General features: G+C 42.5%; 1 protein-coding gene across 5 annotated transcripts in view; it reads left to right on the forward strand.

Annotated features, from left to right (window-relative positions):
• Positions 1-18941, forward strand: part of socs7 (suppressor of cytokine signaling 7) — a 161616-nt gene that overhangs the window by 37753 nt on the left and 104922 nt on the right. For all 5 annotated transcript variants that reach the window (XM_063037443.1, XM_063037444.1, XM_063037445.1 and 2 more), the window contains exon 2: positions 4681-4745. In XM_063037443.1, the coding sequence (XP_062893513.1) occupies positions 4681-4745 (65 nt within the window). The remainder of the gene's footprint in view (positions 1-4680; positions 4746-18941) is intronic.

Below are 18941 nucleotides of genomic sequence, written 5' to 3' on the forward strand. Positions count from 1 at the left end.
GCCCTGCTTGTCCAAATAGGAGAAGGCTCTGTTCAGCAGGCAGACAACAGCATCGTCAACTCCAGTGTGCTGCTGGTAGGCAAACTGCAGGGGATCGAGGGCTGATCTGACCAGGGGTCTGAGGAGAGCCAGGACCAGCCTCTGCAGGGTCTGCCAGGGGTGGGGAAGTGGTGCGGGGGCAGACACATCCAGCCCTGAGACACCAGGCAAGGTTATTTGATTCCAAACAATTGGTTTATTGATCATTACAGGATGTCTCTCTGGTGTTTCCCACTCCCTCCCCTCTCCCTTCCCCTTTTCCCAACCATGATTCCCCTCTCCCTCTCCCCCTTCCCACTCTCAGTCCACAACACAGACCCGTATCAGAATCAGGTTTATCATCACTCACATATGTCATGAAATTTGTTTTTTGTGGCAATGCATACAATTACCACAGTACTGTGCAAATCTCTGAGGCACCCTAGCTATATACTGTACTTCAAAACATACAGTGAAGTGCTTTATTTGATTTAACAACCAAGGCCGAAGGATGTGCTGGGGGTGGCCTGCAAGTGTTACCACACATTCTAGTGACAACATAGCATGCCCACTATGCTCGACAGAACAGCATAGAGCATCACATCACCACAAAACAGAACACTACAAAGAATAAAAAAGGAAATTAAGCCTTTGCTCCCACCAATGCGCTTACAGCCTCCAGCTTTGGCAATTGAGCTTCCTCTTTTGATTTCTAATCGACCTTTGGGTTATGAACTTCAGTGTCGACCCCTGGACTTGCTGATGACAGCATCCCGAACTCCAAGCTTGCTGTCTCACAGACCCTTGTGCCTTCTGCTCGCATGGACATCCTTCAGGCAAAATTTGGCCTGTGGCTGATGGTTCTGTTCTCTCACCTGTCAGTGGCCTGTCAGACCAGGAGAGAATTCAGCTGCATTGATATAGAAATGGGTGAATCACAATGGGGCAAACATCAAAGCAGAAACTGGGATTAATGCAGGGATTTTAGGAAGTTTTTTAGGGATATGGGAAGAGGTGATGAGACTGGCAATTCTGCAACTGGATGTGTTGTGTATATTTTTTTTAAAAAGTGTGATTGCCTGACATCTGTGTCAGTAATCTGCTGTCTTGAAATGCCTTTAAAGTGCAACCAGGCAGCTAGCTGATTAGAATCAAGATTGATGGATTGAAGAAGAATGGACACTGAATTACAAATACTGTGAAGGAAATTGTTTCCTGTCCTGTCCTGCTGGCTCCACATGAATAGATTGGGGCTGCTTAACTTGGGCACTTTATTTTTGTTCTATTAACAACTCGGGGACATAGTGATCTCTGCTTCTGTTTGTCCTTTGAAAGATTTAAGGGCAGCAGGAAGGGCAAATGTCCTTTAACATCCCTTGTAAGACTAGCCAACGATTGCAATGTGAGCAGCTGTTAGGGGAATGCGACAACCATTGCATTTTAGTAGCATCCTTCACAGCCTCTGCGTTATAAAATCCTAAACACCTAATGAAATACTGTCTGAAAGGCAGTTAATGGTGCAATTGAATGTTTTTAGGGTGTGTGTGTTAAACTTCAGGTCATCTCAAAAGTTTCTTCCCCAGACAGTTGATCTGACCAACCCCCTCCCTCCCTCATTATCCCCATCACTGAACTACACTGTTAACTTTTTATAATGCTGTTAACATTGTAAATATATGCTGGTATCCATATCTGTACTTTAACTGCTAATTTTTTAATATAATTTTTATTCTTTATAATTGATTATAATTTGTTGCTTGTTGCCAACACACCACAGCATATTCCTTGTGTACAGTACTGTGCAAAAGTCTTGGACACATGTTAAAAAAATTCTATAAAGTGAAGATGCTTTCAAAATAATGACATTTTTAAATCAGAAAAATTGCTATAAAGAACAGTAAACAATAAAAACTAAATCAGATCAATATTTGATGTGAGCACTCTTGCCTTTAAAACTGCATCAATTCTCTTAAGTACACTATCGTGCAGTTTTATAAGAAAATCGGTTGGTTGTTCCAAGCATCTTGATAGGAAAGAGTCATAGAACACTACAGCACAGAAACAGACCCTTCAGCCCATCTGGCCTGTGCCAAACCATTAATCTGCCTAGTCCCATCGACCTGCACTTAGACCATAGCCCTCCATCTCACTCTCATCCATGTACCTATCCAATTTTCTCTTAAATGTTTAAATTGAACCCACATACCACATGCACTGGCAGCTCGTTCCACACACTTCCAACCTGAGTGAAGAAGTTCCCCTTAAACATTTCACCTTTCACCCTTAACCCATGACCTGTACAGTAGTTGTAGCCTCACCAAACCTCTGGGTCAAAAAAGACGAAAGTAACCAAACATCACAACAGTGATATGTGTTCAGAGATGCTCTTCTGCAGAACACGATGAACCCTGAAGTGGCAGCAGCAGCAGACCCCAAACATAGCCGCAGTGGCCACTTTGAGGTACGGTGGGGGGGGGGGTGAGGAGCGGGCTTTCTGTCAGAGAAAGCTAAATAGGATAGGTCTTCACCTAATCAAGGGCTTTACTGGAACACTCTAACCCACAGGTTAGAGTGACCTCAGAGAACATGTGAATCCCAATTAGTTTCTGAAATCCTGAAAAAGTGGAATTAACTCCTTTGGGAGAAGCCAAAATGAAAGACAAAGTAAATTTATTAAATTACATACCCGTGATCTTTGGCTGTATGCTGCAATAGGAATTATTCTGGCTATGATATTAGAGGGTGTTGGAAGTGAGAAGACAATGGTATTAGATTTGTTTGTTTTGTGCTGTGTCGTGGATGATTAAGGTCTTTGGTTCTTGGCAAATTTTCCTACAGAAGTGGTTTGCCATTGCTGCCTCCTGGGCAGTGCCTTTACAAGCCGGGTGACCCCAATCATTATCAATATTCTTCAGAGATTGTCTGCCTGGCATCAGTGATCACAATAACCAGGGCTTGTGATATACACCGGCTGCTCGTACGACCGTCCACCGCCTGCTCCCATGGCTTCGGCTTCACCTGACCCTGATCCCGGGGGGCGAGATGGCTAAGAAGGTGCTACACCTTGCCCGAGGGTGACCTGCAGGCTAGTGGAGGGAAGGAGTGCCTTACATCTCCTTTGGTAGAGACATATCTCCACCCTGCCAACCAGGCATTAGATTAGGAGCTTCTTGAAATCTTGAAAATGGAACTTTTGTAATGGTACACACTTTATAAATAATATTAGACTCTAAGGTAAGCACTGACATGGACAAGTTGGGTTGGAACATAGAACATTAGGATGGAATACTGGCACTTCGGCCAGTGAAATTATAATGGGGTTGGGGAACGTGAGAATGTGAAGTGTGGTCTAAGAGAAGCACCAAGTGCACTGCCAGTCAGGGTACTGACCACCACACTGTAGACATGCCTCTTCCTGTCTCAGGCCTGACGTTGGACAGCCCCTGAACGCAGCGACTCCACACACTAGCACCATCCACACAGTCTGGTTTGTAAATTATTTATAGGCTTGCTGAGTGTTCTGAGCCAATGCTTCCTGCTGTTTCTGTACCGTGAGTCATGCAGCCAGCACATGCCTCGCTATCGGGGCTGTTCATCACTGCACTTCAGACACTCCATAAGCCTGAGCTTTTCTAGGTGAGCTATTTATAAACTTGATTTTAATAGTGGTGCTTTGGGTAGTAAACCAGTTAGTTCTTTAAATGTAGGCTAGCTGATAGATGTGGGCACATTTCCTATTTAACTGACGGTAGGCCCATCTGCCATTAATGATAAACCATGTGGCTTCTGCACGTTATAATTCTGGTGGCTGCTTATCAATCTTGCAGCTGACAGCCATTAGATGAGCGTCCGAGATGTTTCCTGCATCTCCAACCTATCCCAGCCAGTGATCCGTGACCCTGACCCATTTCCCCATTCCCCCATTCCATTTGTATTGTCCTTGCTCACACTTTGAGAATGGCCTCCTCTCCCTGCTCATTTCTTGCAGTCTGTCTGTCTCTTTTTCTTTTTAAACCCTCTGGCCTCCCTGCCCACCGTGGAGAGAGTGACAAGAGGGTGCAGAACAGTCCCAGCTGCTGAAGGTACAATGTATTGCTAAGTTCAAAGTAAATTTATTATCAAAGTAAATGTAAGTCACCATATACAATTCTGAGGTTCATTTTCTTGTGGGCATACTCAATAAATCTATAGATTAATAACCATAACAGAATCAATGAAAGACCGCACCAACTTGGGTGTTCAACCAGACTGCAGAAGATGACAAACGGTACAAATACAAAAAGAAAGAAATAATAATAAATAAGCGATAGATATCGAGAACATCAGATGAAGAGTCCTTGAAAGTGAGTCCATAGGTTCTGAAAACATTTCATTGATAGGGTGAGTGAAGTTATCCCCTCTGGTTCAAGAGCCTGATGGTTGAAGGGTAGTAGTTGTTCCTGAGCCTGGTGGACTGAAGATGCAGAGTTAGCTTCTAGGACCTCAGAGTATGAACACTTCCCATTGCCTGAGAGGACACAACCGTGAGAGGATGGATTTGGCAATGAGATGCAGGCTCCTGTGTCGGGGAGTTTGAAACATTTACTGTCTCATCATGTTAAATACACGTGGTGGTCTATGGGAAGTTCCCCTCCCTGATGTTTCTTGTCTTTTCCTCCACAGCAAACCCAGACTGACTCGGACGCAAAGTGCCTTCACTCCTGTGTCTTTAGCACCACCTTTCACAGGTAAGAAGCTTTTAGAAAGCAAAGATCCTCCAAATACCAGAAACCTAAAATACAGTGGTGTGCAAAAGTTTGGGCACCCCTGGTCAAAATTTCTGTTACTGTGAATAGTTAAGTAAGTAGAAGGTGAACTGATCTCCAAAGGTCAAAGTTAAAGATGAAACATTCTTTTCAACATTTTAAGCAAGATTATTTTTGTCTTGTACAATTTTAGAGTGGGGGAAAAAAGAAAGGAGCACCATGCAAAGGTTTGGGCACCCCAAGAGATTTGAGCTCTCAGATAACTTTTACCAAGGTCTCAGATCTTAATTAGCTTGTTAGAGCTATGGCTTGTTCACAGTTGTCATTAGGAAAGGCCAGGTGATGCAAATTTCAAAGCTTTATAAATACCCTGACTCCTCAAACCTTGTCCCAACAATCAGCAGCCATGGGCTCCTCTAAGCAACTGCCTAGCACTCTGGAAATTAAAATAAATGATGCCCACAAAGCAGGGGAAGGCTATAAGAAGATAGCAAAGCATTTTCAGGTAGCCGTTTCCTCAATTCGTCATGTAATTAAGAAATGGCAGTTAACAGGAATGGTGGAGGTCAAGTTGAGGTCAGGAAGACCAAGAAAAATTTCCAAGAGAACTGCTTGTAGGATTGCTAGAAAGGCAAATCAAAACCCCCGTTTGACTGCAAAAGACCTTCAGGAAGATTTAGCAGATTCTGGAGTGGTGGTGCACTGTTCTACTGTGCAGTGACACCTGCACAAATATGACCTTCATGGAAGAGTCAACAGAAGTTTGCAAAGGAACATCTAAGCAAGCCTGATGCATTTTGGAAATAAGTCCTGTGGACTGATGAAGTTAAAATAGAACTTTTTAGCTGCAATGAGCAAAGGTATGTTTGGAGGAAAAAAGGTGCAGAATTTCATGAAAAGAACACCTCTCAACTGTTAAACATGGCGGTGGATCGATCATGCTTTGGGCTTGTGTTGCAGCCAGTGGCACGGGGAACATTTCACTGGTAGAGGGAAGAATGAATTCAATTAAATACCAGCAAATTATGGAAGCAAACATCACACCGTCTGTTTAAAAAAAAAAGCTGAAGATGAACAGAGGCTGGCTTCTACAACAGGATAATGATCCTAAACACACTTCAAAATTCACAATGGACTACCTCAAGAGGTGCAAGCTGAAGGTTTTGCCATGGCCCTCACAGTCCCCCGACCTAAACATCATCGAAAATCTGTGGATAGACCTCAAAAGAGCAGTGCATGCAAGATGGCCCAAGAATCTCACAGAACTAGAAGCCTTTTGCAAGGAAGAATGGGCGAAAATCCCCCAAACAAGAATTGAAAGACTCTTAGCTGGCTACAGAAAGTGTTTACAAGCTGTTGTCTTACTAAGTACTGACCATGCAGGGTGCCCAAACTTTTGCTTCAGGCCCTTTTCCTTTTTTGTTATTTTGAAACTGTAAAAGATGGAAATAAAAAAGTAATCTTGCTTAAAATTTTAAAGAAATGTGTCATCTTTAACTTTATGCCTTTTGGAAATCAGGTCATCTTTTACTCACTTAGCTATTCACAGTAACAGAAATTTTGACCAGGGTGCCCAAACTTTTGCATTCCACTGTAACTATCTTATGAGGATAGGTGGAGTGAGATAAGACTTTCCTCTTTGGAGTGAAGTAGAAAGAGAGTGATAGACATGGGAAAGATAAGAGGCCACCAGAGCCTTTTCCCAGGTGGGGAGATGGCTAATACCAGGGGCATAATTTTAAGGTGATTGGATGGAAGTATGGGGGGGGGTGCGGTCGGAGGTAATCTTTTTACAGAGTCGTGGGTGAGTGGAACACCCAGTTGGGGGTGGTGGAGGCATTGGGGGCATTTAAGAAACGCTTGGATGGCCACGTGGATGATAGAACATTGGAGGTCTATGTGGGAGGGAAGGGTTAGATTGATCTTGGAGTAGGTCAGCACGATATTGTGGACCAAAGAGCCTATACTGGTCTATGTTAACTGCAAATTTTGAAATTCGTCCACGGGTCAAGCAGCATGTGTGAATGTAGGACGTTGAACAGTACAGTATAGCACAGGAACAGGACTTTCGGCTCGTGGCACTTTTGCCAGCCATGATACCAAATGTAACTGCACCTATTCTGATGGTGCCTCAGCCAGAAATGTCGACTGTTTATTCTCCCAACTATCCCCTCCCAGCTTCTTTCTTCATCCCACCCTCTCTCGCTGCTCCCCCTCAGTGTTGGCTTCTGTACCCTTCCTTTCTAGTCCTGACGAAGGGTCTCGGCCCCAAAAGTCGGATGGGTAATGAACTGGATTTGATTAGGGAGCTTAAGTTAAGGAACCCTTAAGAGGCACTGATCATAATATGATGGAACTCACCCTGCAGTTTGAAAGGGACAAGATAAAATTAGATGCATCAGTATTACTGTAGAGTAAAGGGAATTACAGAGGCATGATGAGGAGCTGGCCAAAGCTGATTGGAAGGGGACACTAGCAGGGATGACAGCAGAACAGCAATGGCTGGAGCTTCTAGGGCTGATTCGGAAGGCGCAGGACAGATGCATCGCAAAGATGAAGAATTCTAAAGGGAGGATGACGTAACCGTAGCTGACGAGGGGAGTCGAATGCCGCATCCAAGTAAGAGATGGCAGATCCTTTAGCAAAAAGTAGTGGGAAGTTAGAGGAGTGGGAAGCAGAAGGCATCTAAAAAAACCATAAGGAGAGAAGATGAAATATGAAAGTAAGCTAGCCAATGATACCAAAGAGGACACCAAAAATTTTTTTCAGATATATAGAGCAAAAGAAAGGCAAGAGTGGATAGAGGACTGCTAGAAAATGACACATGAGGTAGTCATGGGGGATAAAGAAATGGACGACAAACTTAAGTATTTTGCGTCAGTCTTCACAGTAGAAGACTCTAGCAGATTGCCAGAAACGTAAGAGTGTCAAGGGGCAGAAATGAGTGTGGTTGCTAATATTGAAGAGAAGGTGCTTGGGGAAACTGAAAGATTTGAAGGTAGGTTAAGTCACTTGGATCAGATGGTGAACACCCCAGAGTTCTGAAAGAGGTGGCTGAAGAGATTGTGGCGACATTAGTAAGGGTCTTTTAAGAATCACTAGATTCTGGAATGATTCTGGAAGAATGGAAAATTGCAACTGTCATTCCACTCTTTTTAAGAAGGGAGGGAGGCAGAAGAAAGGAAATTATAGTCTAGTTATCATGACTTCATTGGTTGGGAAGATGTTGGATTCCATTATTAAGGATGAGGTTTTGGGGTACTTCGAAGCCTGAAGGCACACGCACAGTGATTCAGGAACAGCTTCTTCCCCTCTGCCATCCGATTTCTAAATGGACATTTAACCCATGAACGCTACCTCACTACTTTTTAAAAAATTTGTTCTTTGCACTACTTATCAATTGAACTATTTAATATACATATACTTTAATTCAGTTTTTCTTTATTTATCATGTATTGCACTGTACTGCTGCTGCAAAGCTAACAAATTTCTTGACGTATGCCAGTGATATTAAACTTGATTCTGATTCTGATGATAAAATAGGGCAAAGTCAGCGTGGTTTCCTTGAGGGAAAATTTGCTTGACAAATCTGTTGGAATTCATTTGGGAAATAACAGGCTGGATAGACAAAGAAGACTTGGTGGATGTTGTATACTTAATTTTCAGAAAGCCTTTGACAAGGTACCACACATGAGGCTACTTACCAACAAGGTTCCATGGTATTATAGGAAAGATACTAGCATGGATAGAAGTTTCACTGATTGACATGAGACAGTGTCAGATTAAAGGGGACCTGTTCTGATTGGCTGCCAGTGACTAGTGGTGTTTCACAGGGGTCAGTATTAGGACCACTTCTTTTCACGTTATATGTCAATAATTTGGACAATGGAGTTGATTACAGCCAAGTTTTTCAGCTGATACAAAGATGGGTAGAGGGGCAGGTGATAGTGTTAGGGAAGCAAACAATTTGGACAGATTGGGAGAATGGGCAAAGAAGTGGCAGATGGAATATAGTGTAGGGAAGTGTATGGTCATGCACTTTGGTAGAAGGAATAAAGGTGTGGGCTATTTTCTAAATGGGGAGAAAATTCAAAAATCAGAAGTGCAAAGGGGACTTGGGAGTCCTCGTGCAGAATTCCCTAAAGGTTAACTTGCAGGTTGAGTCAGTGAGAAAGGCAAATGCAGTGCTAGCATTCACTTGAAGAGGACTAGAATATACAGCAAAGATGGAATGCCAAATGCATTGGTCAGACCATAGTTGGAGTGTTTAGAACAATTTTGGGCCCCTTATCTAAGAAAGGATGTGCTGGTATTGGAGAGGATCCAGTGGAGGTTTAAGAAAATGAAAGGGTTAACATATGAGGAGCATTTGATGGTTCTGCACCTGGAGTTTAGAAGAATGAAGTGTGACCTCATTGAAACCTATTGAATATTGGAATGCCAAGATAGTATGGATGTGGAGAAAATATTTTCTGTAGTGGATGAGTCTGGAACCAGAGGGCACAGACTCAGAATAGTGGGACGTCTGTTTAGAAGAGAGATGAGGAAGAATTTCTTTAGTCAGAGGGTAGTGAATCTGTGGAATTCACAGAGGACTGTGGAGGCCATGTCATCATAGGTTGATAGGTTCTTAATTTGTAAGGGCGTCAAGGGTTACAGGGCAAAAGCAAGAGAATAGGGTTGGGAGGGATAATAAGTCTGCCATGGTGCAATGGTGGCGCAGAAACGATGGATCAAATGGCCAATTGTGCTTCTACGTCAATGGTCTGCGGCCGACCCACTGCGAGATGAGGAAGTACTGTGTGCTTGTTCTTGTGGAAATGTGGCTCCAGGACAACTCCCATCCAGCATCAGTCTTCAAACCATGGCACTCAGGGACTTCTCCAAATACAGTGGGTTCCGGTCAATTGGGATGCATTCGACCAGTACATTTAGGGTCAAATAAGCGGCTGCCCCACTTAGCTGAAGTTTCATGGAAATAGTTAAAAAGATTTTTTTTTAAAAAAGACAAACTATCATTTAACTGAGTAGCAAATTACGTACTTAAATGAAATACAGAAAAAATTAGAACACTACAAACACTACTGCAGTAGTATTAAACTGTATTAGTTCTTAATAGCTATCGATGGAGGAATTCATCCAGTGTACGTTCTTTTAACTGTAAATGAACAAAATCAGTACAGACAATGGACTGACTTCATACAATGCTGTCGACAATTGCATCATCCAAATCTTCATTTTCATTGTAATATTCAAGATGATTGTTGATCAATATACTTGAAGTAGTAAAATAGTTTCATTTTCACTCCCGGCCGTTTCTGGCTTCTCCAAGCCTGAGTACATGAAACTGCAGTGAGCAAAACAGTTCTGAATTGTCTTGCTGCTTATTTCTTGCCAACTATCTATCAGTAACAAAAATCACTGCTTTTTGAACGCAAACACACACAACTGTCGTTAGGTAAAATTTGCTTTAAGCACAGTGTAGTGTCATAACGGCCGCACAAGAACACACATCTGATGCTAATTAGACTGTTTGCCAACAGTCTGCTGCCCCAATTAAACAATATAGTATCCCAAATAAACAAAGGGGATCCTTTTTTTTCCCCCTGGCCAGTCCATAGCCCTCCATTCCCCTCCCATCCATATACATCAAAAAGAAATTTGGATTTGAATCCGCATCCACCACTTCCACTGGCAATTCATTTATTCCCTCATCACCTTGCGAGCGAAGAACTTCCCCCTCATGTTCCCTTAATCGTTTCATCTTTCACCCTTTACCCATGACCTCTAGTTCTAATCTCACCCAATCTCAGTGGAAAAAGCCTGCTTGGATTTACCCTAACAATACTCCTCATGATTTTGTATCATCATCAGGTGCCGTGCCCAGATTGAGCTTTGACTGCCATGGCCCACACACTCCTATTTCAGGTCAAGTGGATCAGTTCATTGGTATTCATTTCCAGTTCTCTGGCTGCTGTCTCCATCATCATTTGTCTTGGCCTTCCTTTTGCTTTCTTCCCTTCAATCTTTCCCATAATTACCGTGCATTCTAACTCCTCTTTCCTAATCACATGTCCAATGAAGTTACATTGCCTTTTCATGATCTCATACATTATTTCTCTTTTTGTGCTTGCTCTGTTCATGACATCGTTAGATATTCATTTCGTCCATGATATTCTTTGCATCCTCCTCAAAAACCACATCTCTGCTGCTTCAATTCATTTCCTTGTGTTACTAGATATTGTCCAACATTCTGAACCATATAACATAACTGAATACACATAACACTTCAGTACTCTGAGGCGGGTTGTCATGCCTAGTTTAGTATTGGTCAGTATACTCTTCATTCTCGTAAAGGTGTCTTTTGCCATCCCTAGTCTTCTTTTAATGTCCACGTCGCACCTGCCATCTGTTGTCACCCAGCTTCCTAAGTAGCAAAAGTTCTGTACTTGTTTTATGTCCTCCCCATTTATTTTCAGCCTGCAGATAGGATTCTCCTTTTTGGATATCACCATACATTGTCTTTTTGCAATTGATAGACCCATTTTTGCACTTTTTTCAACAACTATATCAATTAAGTTTTGTAATTCTTCCTCCATACTTGCAATTAACACGGTGTCATCCGCGTATCTGAAATTATTGATGCTTTCACTGCCAACTTTGATTCCCAAGATGTCTCTTATTTTTTGTAATATTGTTTCACTGTACACATTAAGCAAATCATGGGAGAAAACACACCCTTGTCTAACGCCTCTCTTGATTTTCGTAAACTGAATCAATTCTCCATCTATTCTTACAGCGGCAGTTTGTTCCCAGTACAGATTTCTGATTAGGCAGAGGTCTTTTGAATCTAGATGTAGAGTTTCCTGTAATACTTCGAATAACTTATTGTGCTTCACTTTATCAAATGCTTTTGTGTAGTCGATAAAACAAACAAACAAATCTTTTTGCACTTGAATAGCTCGTTCTGCTAGTTTCCTTAACATCAATATCGCGTTTCTTATACCTTTGTCTTTCACAAAACCACATTGTTCTTTACCCATTTCAGCTTGTATCTTACTTTTAGCTCTTGTCATCAAAATTCTTAGAATTATCTTAGTGATATGACTCATTAAACTTATGGTACTATGTAATTCACATTCTATTGCTCCAGGCTTCTTAGGAAGAGTGATAAATACTGATTTTTTTCATCTCTTCTGGTATTATTCCAGTCTCATCAATGTCATTGATTAAATCAGTAAGTTTTCCAATTCCATAATCTTCAAGGGTGATAATTTGTTCTACTACTAATTCATCAGGACCTGCTGCTTTTCCTTTCTTCATCTTGTTTATTGCATTACGAACTTCAGATTTTAAAATACTTGTTTTTCTTAATTTCTGGTTTTTCGCCTCGATTGTCTTCAAATAATTCCTGAATATACTCAGTCCATCTGTTCATAATCTCATCTTTTTCCATGATAATGATACCGTCCTTTGCTTTCAAACATCCACCTGAAGAACGGAGGAGCTTTTTACCAGTGATAGTCTTGATTTGTTGATGTAACCTTTTTGGATCAGTAATTGCTCACATTCCTGGTTTAACCATTCTTTGGCGTTTTGACATAAGCTTTTAACTTTTTTATCTAAGGACTTATATTCCATAGGATTTGCTTTCTTCAGTCTCCTTTCTTCCATTAGATTTTTGATTTCATCTGTCATCCATTTATTATTTGTGTTTTTTTCTTTTTTAGGAATCACTGATTTGCTGATTCTACCAAGGCATTCTTCAGAGAGTTAAACTTCATTTCTACATGATTGCTATCATCTTCAACAGATTCTATTTCTAGACTTTGAAATCTATTCCTTACTTCAATTGTAAATTTTTGTCTTAAGTTTTCTTCTTTAATTAATTGCGAGTAGTCAAGGGATTGTTCAGGTTTTTGCTTCTTTAGTTTTTTAAGTTTTACTTTTACATGACATATTACTGGGTTATGGTCACTGTTACAGTCTGCACCTGGATATATTTCACATTGAGTCACTGAGTTTCTAAATTTTTGGTTCATAGTAATAAAGTCAATTTGATTTCTGGTGCTATCACCTGGACTCTTCCAGATCCACAACCGTCTCGGATGGTTTTTAAAGTAGGTATTCATAATGACCTGATTATTCACCTTGCGCCATTCTACCCATTTCTCACCTCTTTCATTTCTTTCTCCTAGCCCAAATTTTCCTATGGTATTTCCATCAGCACTTTGTCCTACTTTGGCATTTAGATCTCCCATGACAATAACAATATCTTGAGATTTGCATCCATTCATTGTGTTGGTGTGTGGCCAAATGGTTAAGGCGTTGGAATAGTGACCTGAAGGTCGCTAGTTGGAGCCTCAGCTGAGGCAGCGTGTTGTGTCCTTGAGCAAGGCACTTAACCACACATTGCCCCTGCACGTTTCTAGCCCAGCGGCGGCAGTTGGTGCAGGGCATTCTTTGCTTGTTCAAGCTCTTCATAGAATTTACCTATATCCTCATTTGTTCCATCTGTTGTTGGTGCATATACCTGTATAATTGCTAAATCAAATGGTTGTCCTCTGAATCTAACAAGGAGCACTCTCTCTGATATTGCCCAATGTCCTAAAACACTTTTTGCCATGTTTTCATCCATAAGAGTTCCTACTCCATTAGTATGGGATGTTCCACAAGAATAAATTAGTGTTTTATTTCTATTCTGACATGTTCCAGCACCTGTCCAATGAACTTTGCTTATTCTTATGATAATCTTTAGTCTTTCCATTTCATTTATCACATTGTCCAATCTTCCTGCTTGATATAAGGTTCATCAGTATCAGTGATGACGGTTGGGGATCCCCTGCTGCCCAGAATCAACCCCACTGTGCGAAGCATGTTCAGAATTGTCTTGAAGATCCTCTTGACGCTGTTGTTCTGTGATACATTTTGTGAGTTTGACCATGGTTTTCTTAGCAAATAGATTCTAGGAAACCTAGTATCTAGCAACGGTAGTTTGCTATGGCCTTCTGTGGGGTGAACTGAAGAAATCACCATTTCTCTTTCCAATTGTTCATCTGCCTGTACTATAGCCGTTGTCATTTGAGGTCATAGCTCATCTGCCTTCTCCGTTGTAAGTTCAGTTACTGAACCTGCCGGATCTGCCGTTGGCCCTCGCTCGTATCCTGAGCAGGAACCCTTGTAGGTGCTACCGTTCCGGGTCAGAGCGGCCCTGGGAGCAATGAATGACTAAGGGGTAACTCCACTTTCCCCAAAGCTCTGAAAGTCCCCAATCAGAGCCTCATCACCCGTTGCAGTTTAGAGTCATACCCAGGACAAATGATTTTGTATATCTCTATCAAATTCCTCCCTCATTCTCTTACGGTCCAGGGAATGAAGTCCCATTTAATCAGCTGTAGTTGCTTTTGTAATGTTGGAAACAAGATAACTAGTTGTAGCCCGGTATATTGCCACAAGATGAAGATGATCTTTGTGACGTGCATCAAAACGTAGTCGAATGTATCATTTGAGTCAAATCAGTGAGGATTGCGCTGAGGGAAGCCCCCAGCCTTGTAGCTGGATCTGTAAAGTGCTGCGTTAGCTGCTGTGCTACCATATTGTCCCAAACTGTAATAATGTTCAGGTAATTTATTTGTGGTGTTAGCTGAGGAATAAATACTTTGTCAGAGAGGAGAATTTAGGTTTTAAATCTCCATGATGCATACTCTTACCTACATGTGGTACTACACTGGTGTTCAGGTCTGTTTTGTGGAAAAGTCTTGAACCCAACAACCTTTTAACTTCTAGCACTGGTCAGAAACTGGACTAACCAATGGAACATTGAAAAGTGATTCCCAGCCAAGCAGTTTTGCTATGAACACAAGAGATTCTGTAGATGCTGGAAATCCAGAGCAACACGCACAAAATGCTGGAGGAACTCAGCAAGTCAGGCAGCATCTATGGAGAAGAATGGAGAGTTGGCATTTCAAGTGAAGACCCTTTAACCAGGACTGGAAAGGAACTGGGAAGAAGCCAGAAGAAAGGTGGAGGGGGGTGGGGTGTGTGTGTGTGGGAATCTGGCTTCACCCATTAGATGGTAATGGGTGAAGCCAGATGAGGGGGAAGGTAGGTGGGTGGGGGAGGGAGAATTGAAGTGAGAAGCTGGGAAGTGGTACGTGGAAAAGACAAAGGGCTGAAGAAGGAGGAATCTGATAGGAGAAGAGAATGAACCAATGGAGAAAGGGAAGGAGGAGGGTCACTAGAGGGAGGTGATAGGCAGGTGAGGAGAAGAGAAGGGAGCCAGAATGGGGAATGGAAAAAGAGAGTAGGGGGTAAAAATTACCTGAAGTTGGAGAAATCATGCCATCATGTTGGAGGCTACACAAGCAGAATATGAGGTGTTGCTCCTCCAACCTGAGAGTGGTCTCATCGTGGCAGTAGAGGAGACCGTGGACTGACATGTTGGAATGGGGAGTAGAATCAAAATGGTTGGCCATCAGGAAATCCTTGTTGTGGACGGAGTGAAGGTGAAGTTTTGTTATTGCTGTTGTTAAGGAATTTTTAAAAAGGAGTGTGGCTTTGATAATTAGAATCAGGTTTAATATCGCTGCTATATATTGTGAAATTTGTTAACTTTGTGGCAGTGGTACAATGGAATACATGATAAATTTAGAAAAAAAACTGAATTACAATAAGTATATATGTGTATATTAAGTAGTTAAATTAAGATAAATGGAAATAAAAAAAGTGTGGTAGTGTTCATGGGTTCAATGTCCGTTCAGAAATCTGACGGCGAAGGGAAAAAGCTGTTCCTGAATTGTTGAGTGTGTACCTTCAGGCTTCTGTACCTCCTTCCCAATGGTAGAAATGAGAAGAGAGCATGTCCTGGGTGGCGGGGGCCCTTAATAATGGAGACCTCCTTCCTAAGGCACTGCTCCTGGAAGATCTCTTGGATATTACGGAGGCTAGTACCCATGATGGAGCTGACTGATTTTACAACTATTTTCTAATTGGCATTTAAAATACTGGGTTAATGATGAGAAAGTACCAAGATTTTAATGAAGCTAAATGATTGTGAAGGAGGTAAGAGGAGTCAGAACACATGTCTCATGCAATGATGGCGTGAGCAAGAAATTGTAGGGGAGTGTTAACAGAATGTTCAGGCATTTAATCTGCAGAATCTGCTGATTCTTCTCTGTTACCGGTTCTGCAGAAACATTATCACGGAGAGATGAGCAAATTATCATCTCGCCCCCTGCCCTGCCCCCCTCCTTGCCCCCTCTCCAGAGATCCACTTAATTGCCTCTCTGCCATTTGATCTTTCCTGACAACTCCATTACTGTCATAGTCCTACTCCCAAGTTTCTTGTTTATATAAGGCACAGCTAGCAATCGTTACTTGCTGTCTGTGACCTCTGTTAGCTTTGAACTACTTACACTTGACTTCCATTTTCTCCTAGCTGCCTACCCTCATTCCATCTTCCATTCAAAACTCTGCTTCCCTTGTCCTAGTGTGCTTATCTTTCTGGGTTATGGTCACTGGCCCATTTTCATTCCCATTCCATCAGGAAGCAAGAAGCCAAAGCAGGAGAAGACCATTTTGCCCCTCTTCTGGCTACTCTAGCAATGTACAGAAACATTGATCTATTATCTTCCCGCCCCCCCCCCCACCTTTCTGCACTAACTCCACATCCTTTGATTCCCTTAATTTAATTTCCTCCCAGCTTCTCAAAGGTCAAAGTAAATTTATTATCGAAGTACATATATGTCACCATATTCAACCCTGAGATTTGTCCTCCGCAGGGCATATTCAATAAATCCAACAACCATAACAGAATCAATAAAAGATCACAACAGGACGGACAACCAGTGTGCAAAAGGCAACTAACTGTGCAAATACAACAAGAAATAATAATAATAAATAAATAAGCAATAAATATTGAGAACGTGAAATGAAGAGTCCATGAAAATGAGTTCATGGGTTGTGGGAACATTTCAATGATGGAGTGAGTGAAGTTGAGTGTAGTTATCCCCTTTTGGTTCAACAGCCTGATGGTTGAGGGGTAGTAACTGTTCCTAAACCTGGTGGTGTGAGTCCTGAGGCTCCTGTGCCTTCCTGGTGGCAGCAGTGAGAAGAGAACATGACCTGAGTAGTGGGGATCTGTGATGATGGATGCTGCTTTCCTGCGACCACATTACGTGTAGATGTGCTCAATGGTGGAGAGAGCTTTACCCATGATGGACTAGGCTGTCGGTTCACGTGTGTGTGCATACCAGGCTGTGATGCAGCCAGTCAATATACTCTGTACCGCACGTCCATAGTAGTTTTTCAAAATTTCATCCCCCTTGTCCCGACTTTCACCTTTCACCTGCCAGCTTGTACTCCTTCCCCTCCCTGACCTCTTTCTTATTCTGGCTTCTGCCCCCTTCCTTTCCAGTCCTAGTGAAGAGTCTTGGCCCAAAACATTAACTGTTTATTCCTTTCCATAGATGCTGCCTGACCTGCTGAGTTCCTGCAGCATTTTGTGTGTGTTGCTCTAAAAATATTCTGTTAGTCACCATGAATGTATTCCTAGTCTTCACTACTGTCCTGAATAGAAAACTCCAAAGAGTAATTCCCTCTGGTTAAAGAAATTTCTCCTTGTCTGGTTGTGCTCTGGTTCTAGAATGTTCCAGAGGAAGCATCAGCCTTGAATACACAGTAGAAAAAGCCTGCTTGCATTGACCCTATTTATAGTTCTCATAATATTGTAGACCTCGATCAAATCTCCTTTCATTCTCTTGCACACCAGGGAATAAACCCTAACCTATTCAACCTGTCCCGATTAAGTCAGGTTCTCAGAGTCCAGGCAGGTCCTTATAAATTTGCTCTATACTTTATAATATTGATATTTTTCCTGTAGGTAGGTGACCAGAACTGCACATGTATTAACTTTGAAGTGTTTCATACACAAGAAACCCAGCTGTATCTGAATGCCCACAGCTTCTACTCTCACTATTTTAAGAATACTTATCTGTTCCCAGGATGTGACTTTCCTTCGAAGAACAGTTTCCCTTCCTCCACATCTCCTCCATTTCTCGTACATCTGCACTCACCCCATCTTCCCGCCGCCTTAATAGTGATAGAGTGCCTCTTGTCCTTACCTACCACCCCATCAGCCTCTGTATCCAACACTTTGTCCACTGCAACTTCCGCCATCTCCAAGGGGATCATACCGCTAAACATAACCCCCTTCTCTGTGCTTTCCACAGGGATCGCTGCCTCCAAGATTTCCTTGTCCATTCGTTCTTCCCCACTAATATCTCTATCCCTGCAAGTGGCCAAGGTGCTAATCCTGCCTATTCAGAGCCCCAAACAGTTCTTCCAGGTGAAGCAACACTTCACCTGTGAATATGCTGGTGTGGCTCGTCTGTTGTGTCTGGTGTTCCCAAAGTGGCCTCCTCTACATTGGTCAGACCCATCTTAAATTGGGGGAAAGCTTTATCGAGCACCTCCGCTCCATTCGCCAAAAGTGGAACTTCCCGGTGGCCAAACATTTTAATTCTGATTCCCATTCTGACATGTTGGTCAATGGCTGTCTCTTGGGCCACGATTAGGCTTTCCTCAGGGTGGAGGAGCAACACCTTGTATTTCATCTGGATAGCCTCCAACCTGATAGCATGAATATCAATTTCTCCCAGTTTAAAAAAAAATTCCTCCCCCACCCTCTTCCTCTATTCCCCACTGTGGCCACTTACCTCTCCTCAGCTGCCTATCGTCTTCCCCGGGTCCTCTCCTCCTTCCCTTTCTCCTGTAGTCCACTCTCCTCTCCTATCAAATTCCTTCTTCTCCAGCCATTTTATCTTTCCAACCCACCTGGTTTCCCCTATGACCTTCCAGCTATCCTCCTCTTCTGGCGCCTTCCCCTTCCTTTCCAGTCCTGATGAAGTGCCTTGGTCCGAAATCTCATCTGTTTGGTCATTTCCATAGATGCTGCCTGACCTGCTGAGTTCCTCCAGTATTTTGTGTGTGTTGCTTTTATATCTTCTGTTTGATGGGAGAGGGAAGAAGAGAGAATGTCTGGGCTGGGTGGGGTCTTTGATTATGTGGGCTGCTTTACTGAGACAGCAAAGAAGTGTAGGCAGAATCTCTGGAGAGGGAGGCTAGCTTCCGTGATGTTCTGAGCTGTGTCCACAACTCTGCGGTTTCTTGCGGCCACGT

The sequence above is a fragment of the Mobula hypostoma genome, chromosome X1, assembly GCF_963921235.1.
Source record: "Mobula hypostoma chromosome X1, sMobHyp1.1, whole genome shotgun sequence".
NCBI lineage: Eukaryota > Metazoa > Chordata > Chondrichthyes > Myliobatiformes > Myliobatidae > Mobula > Mobula hypostoma.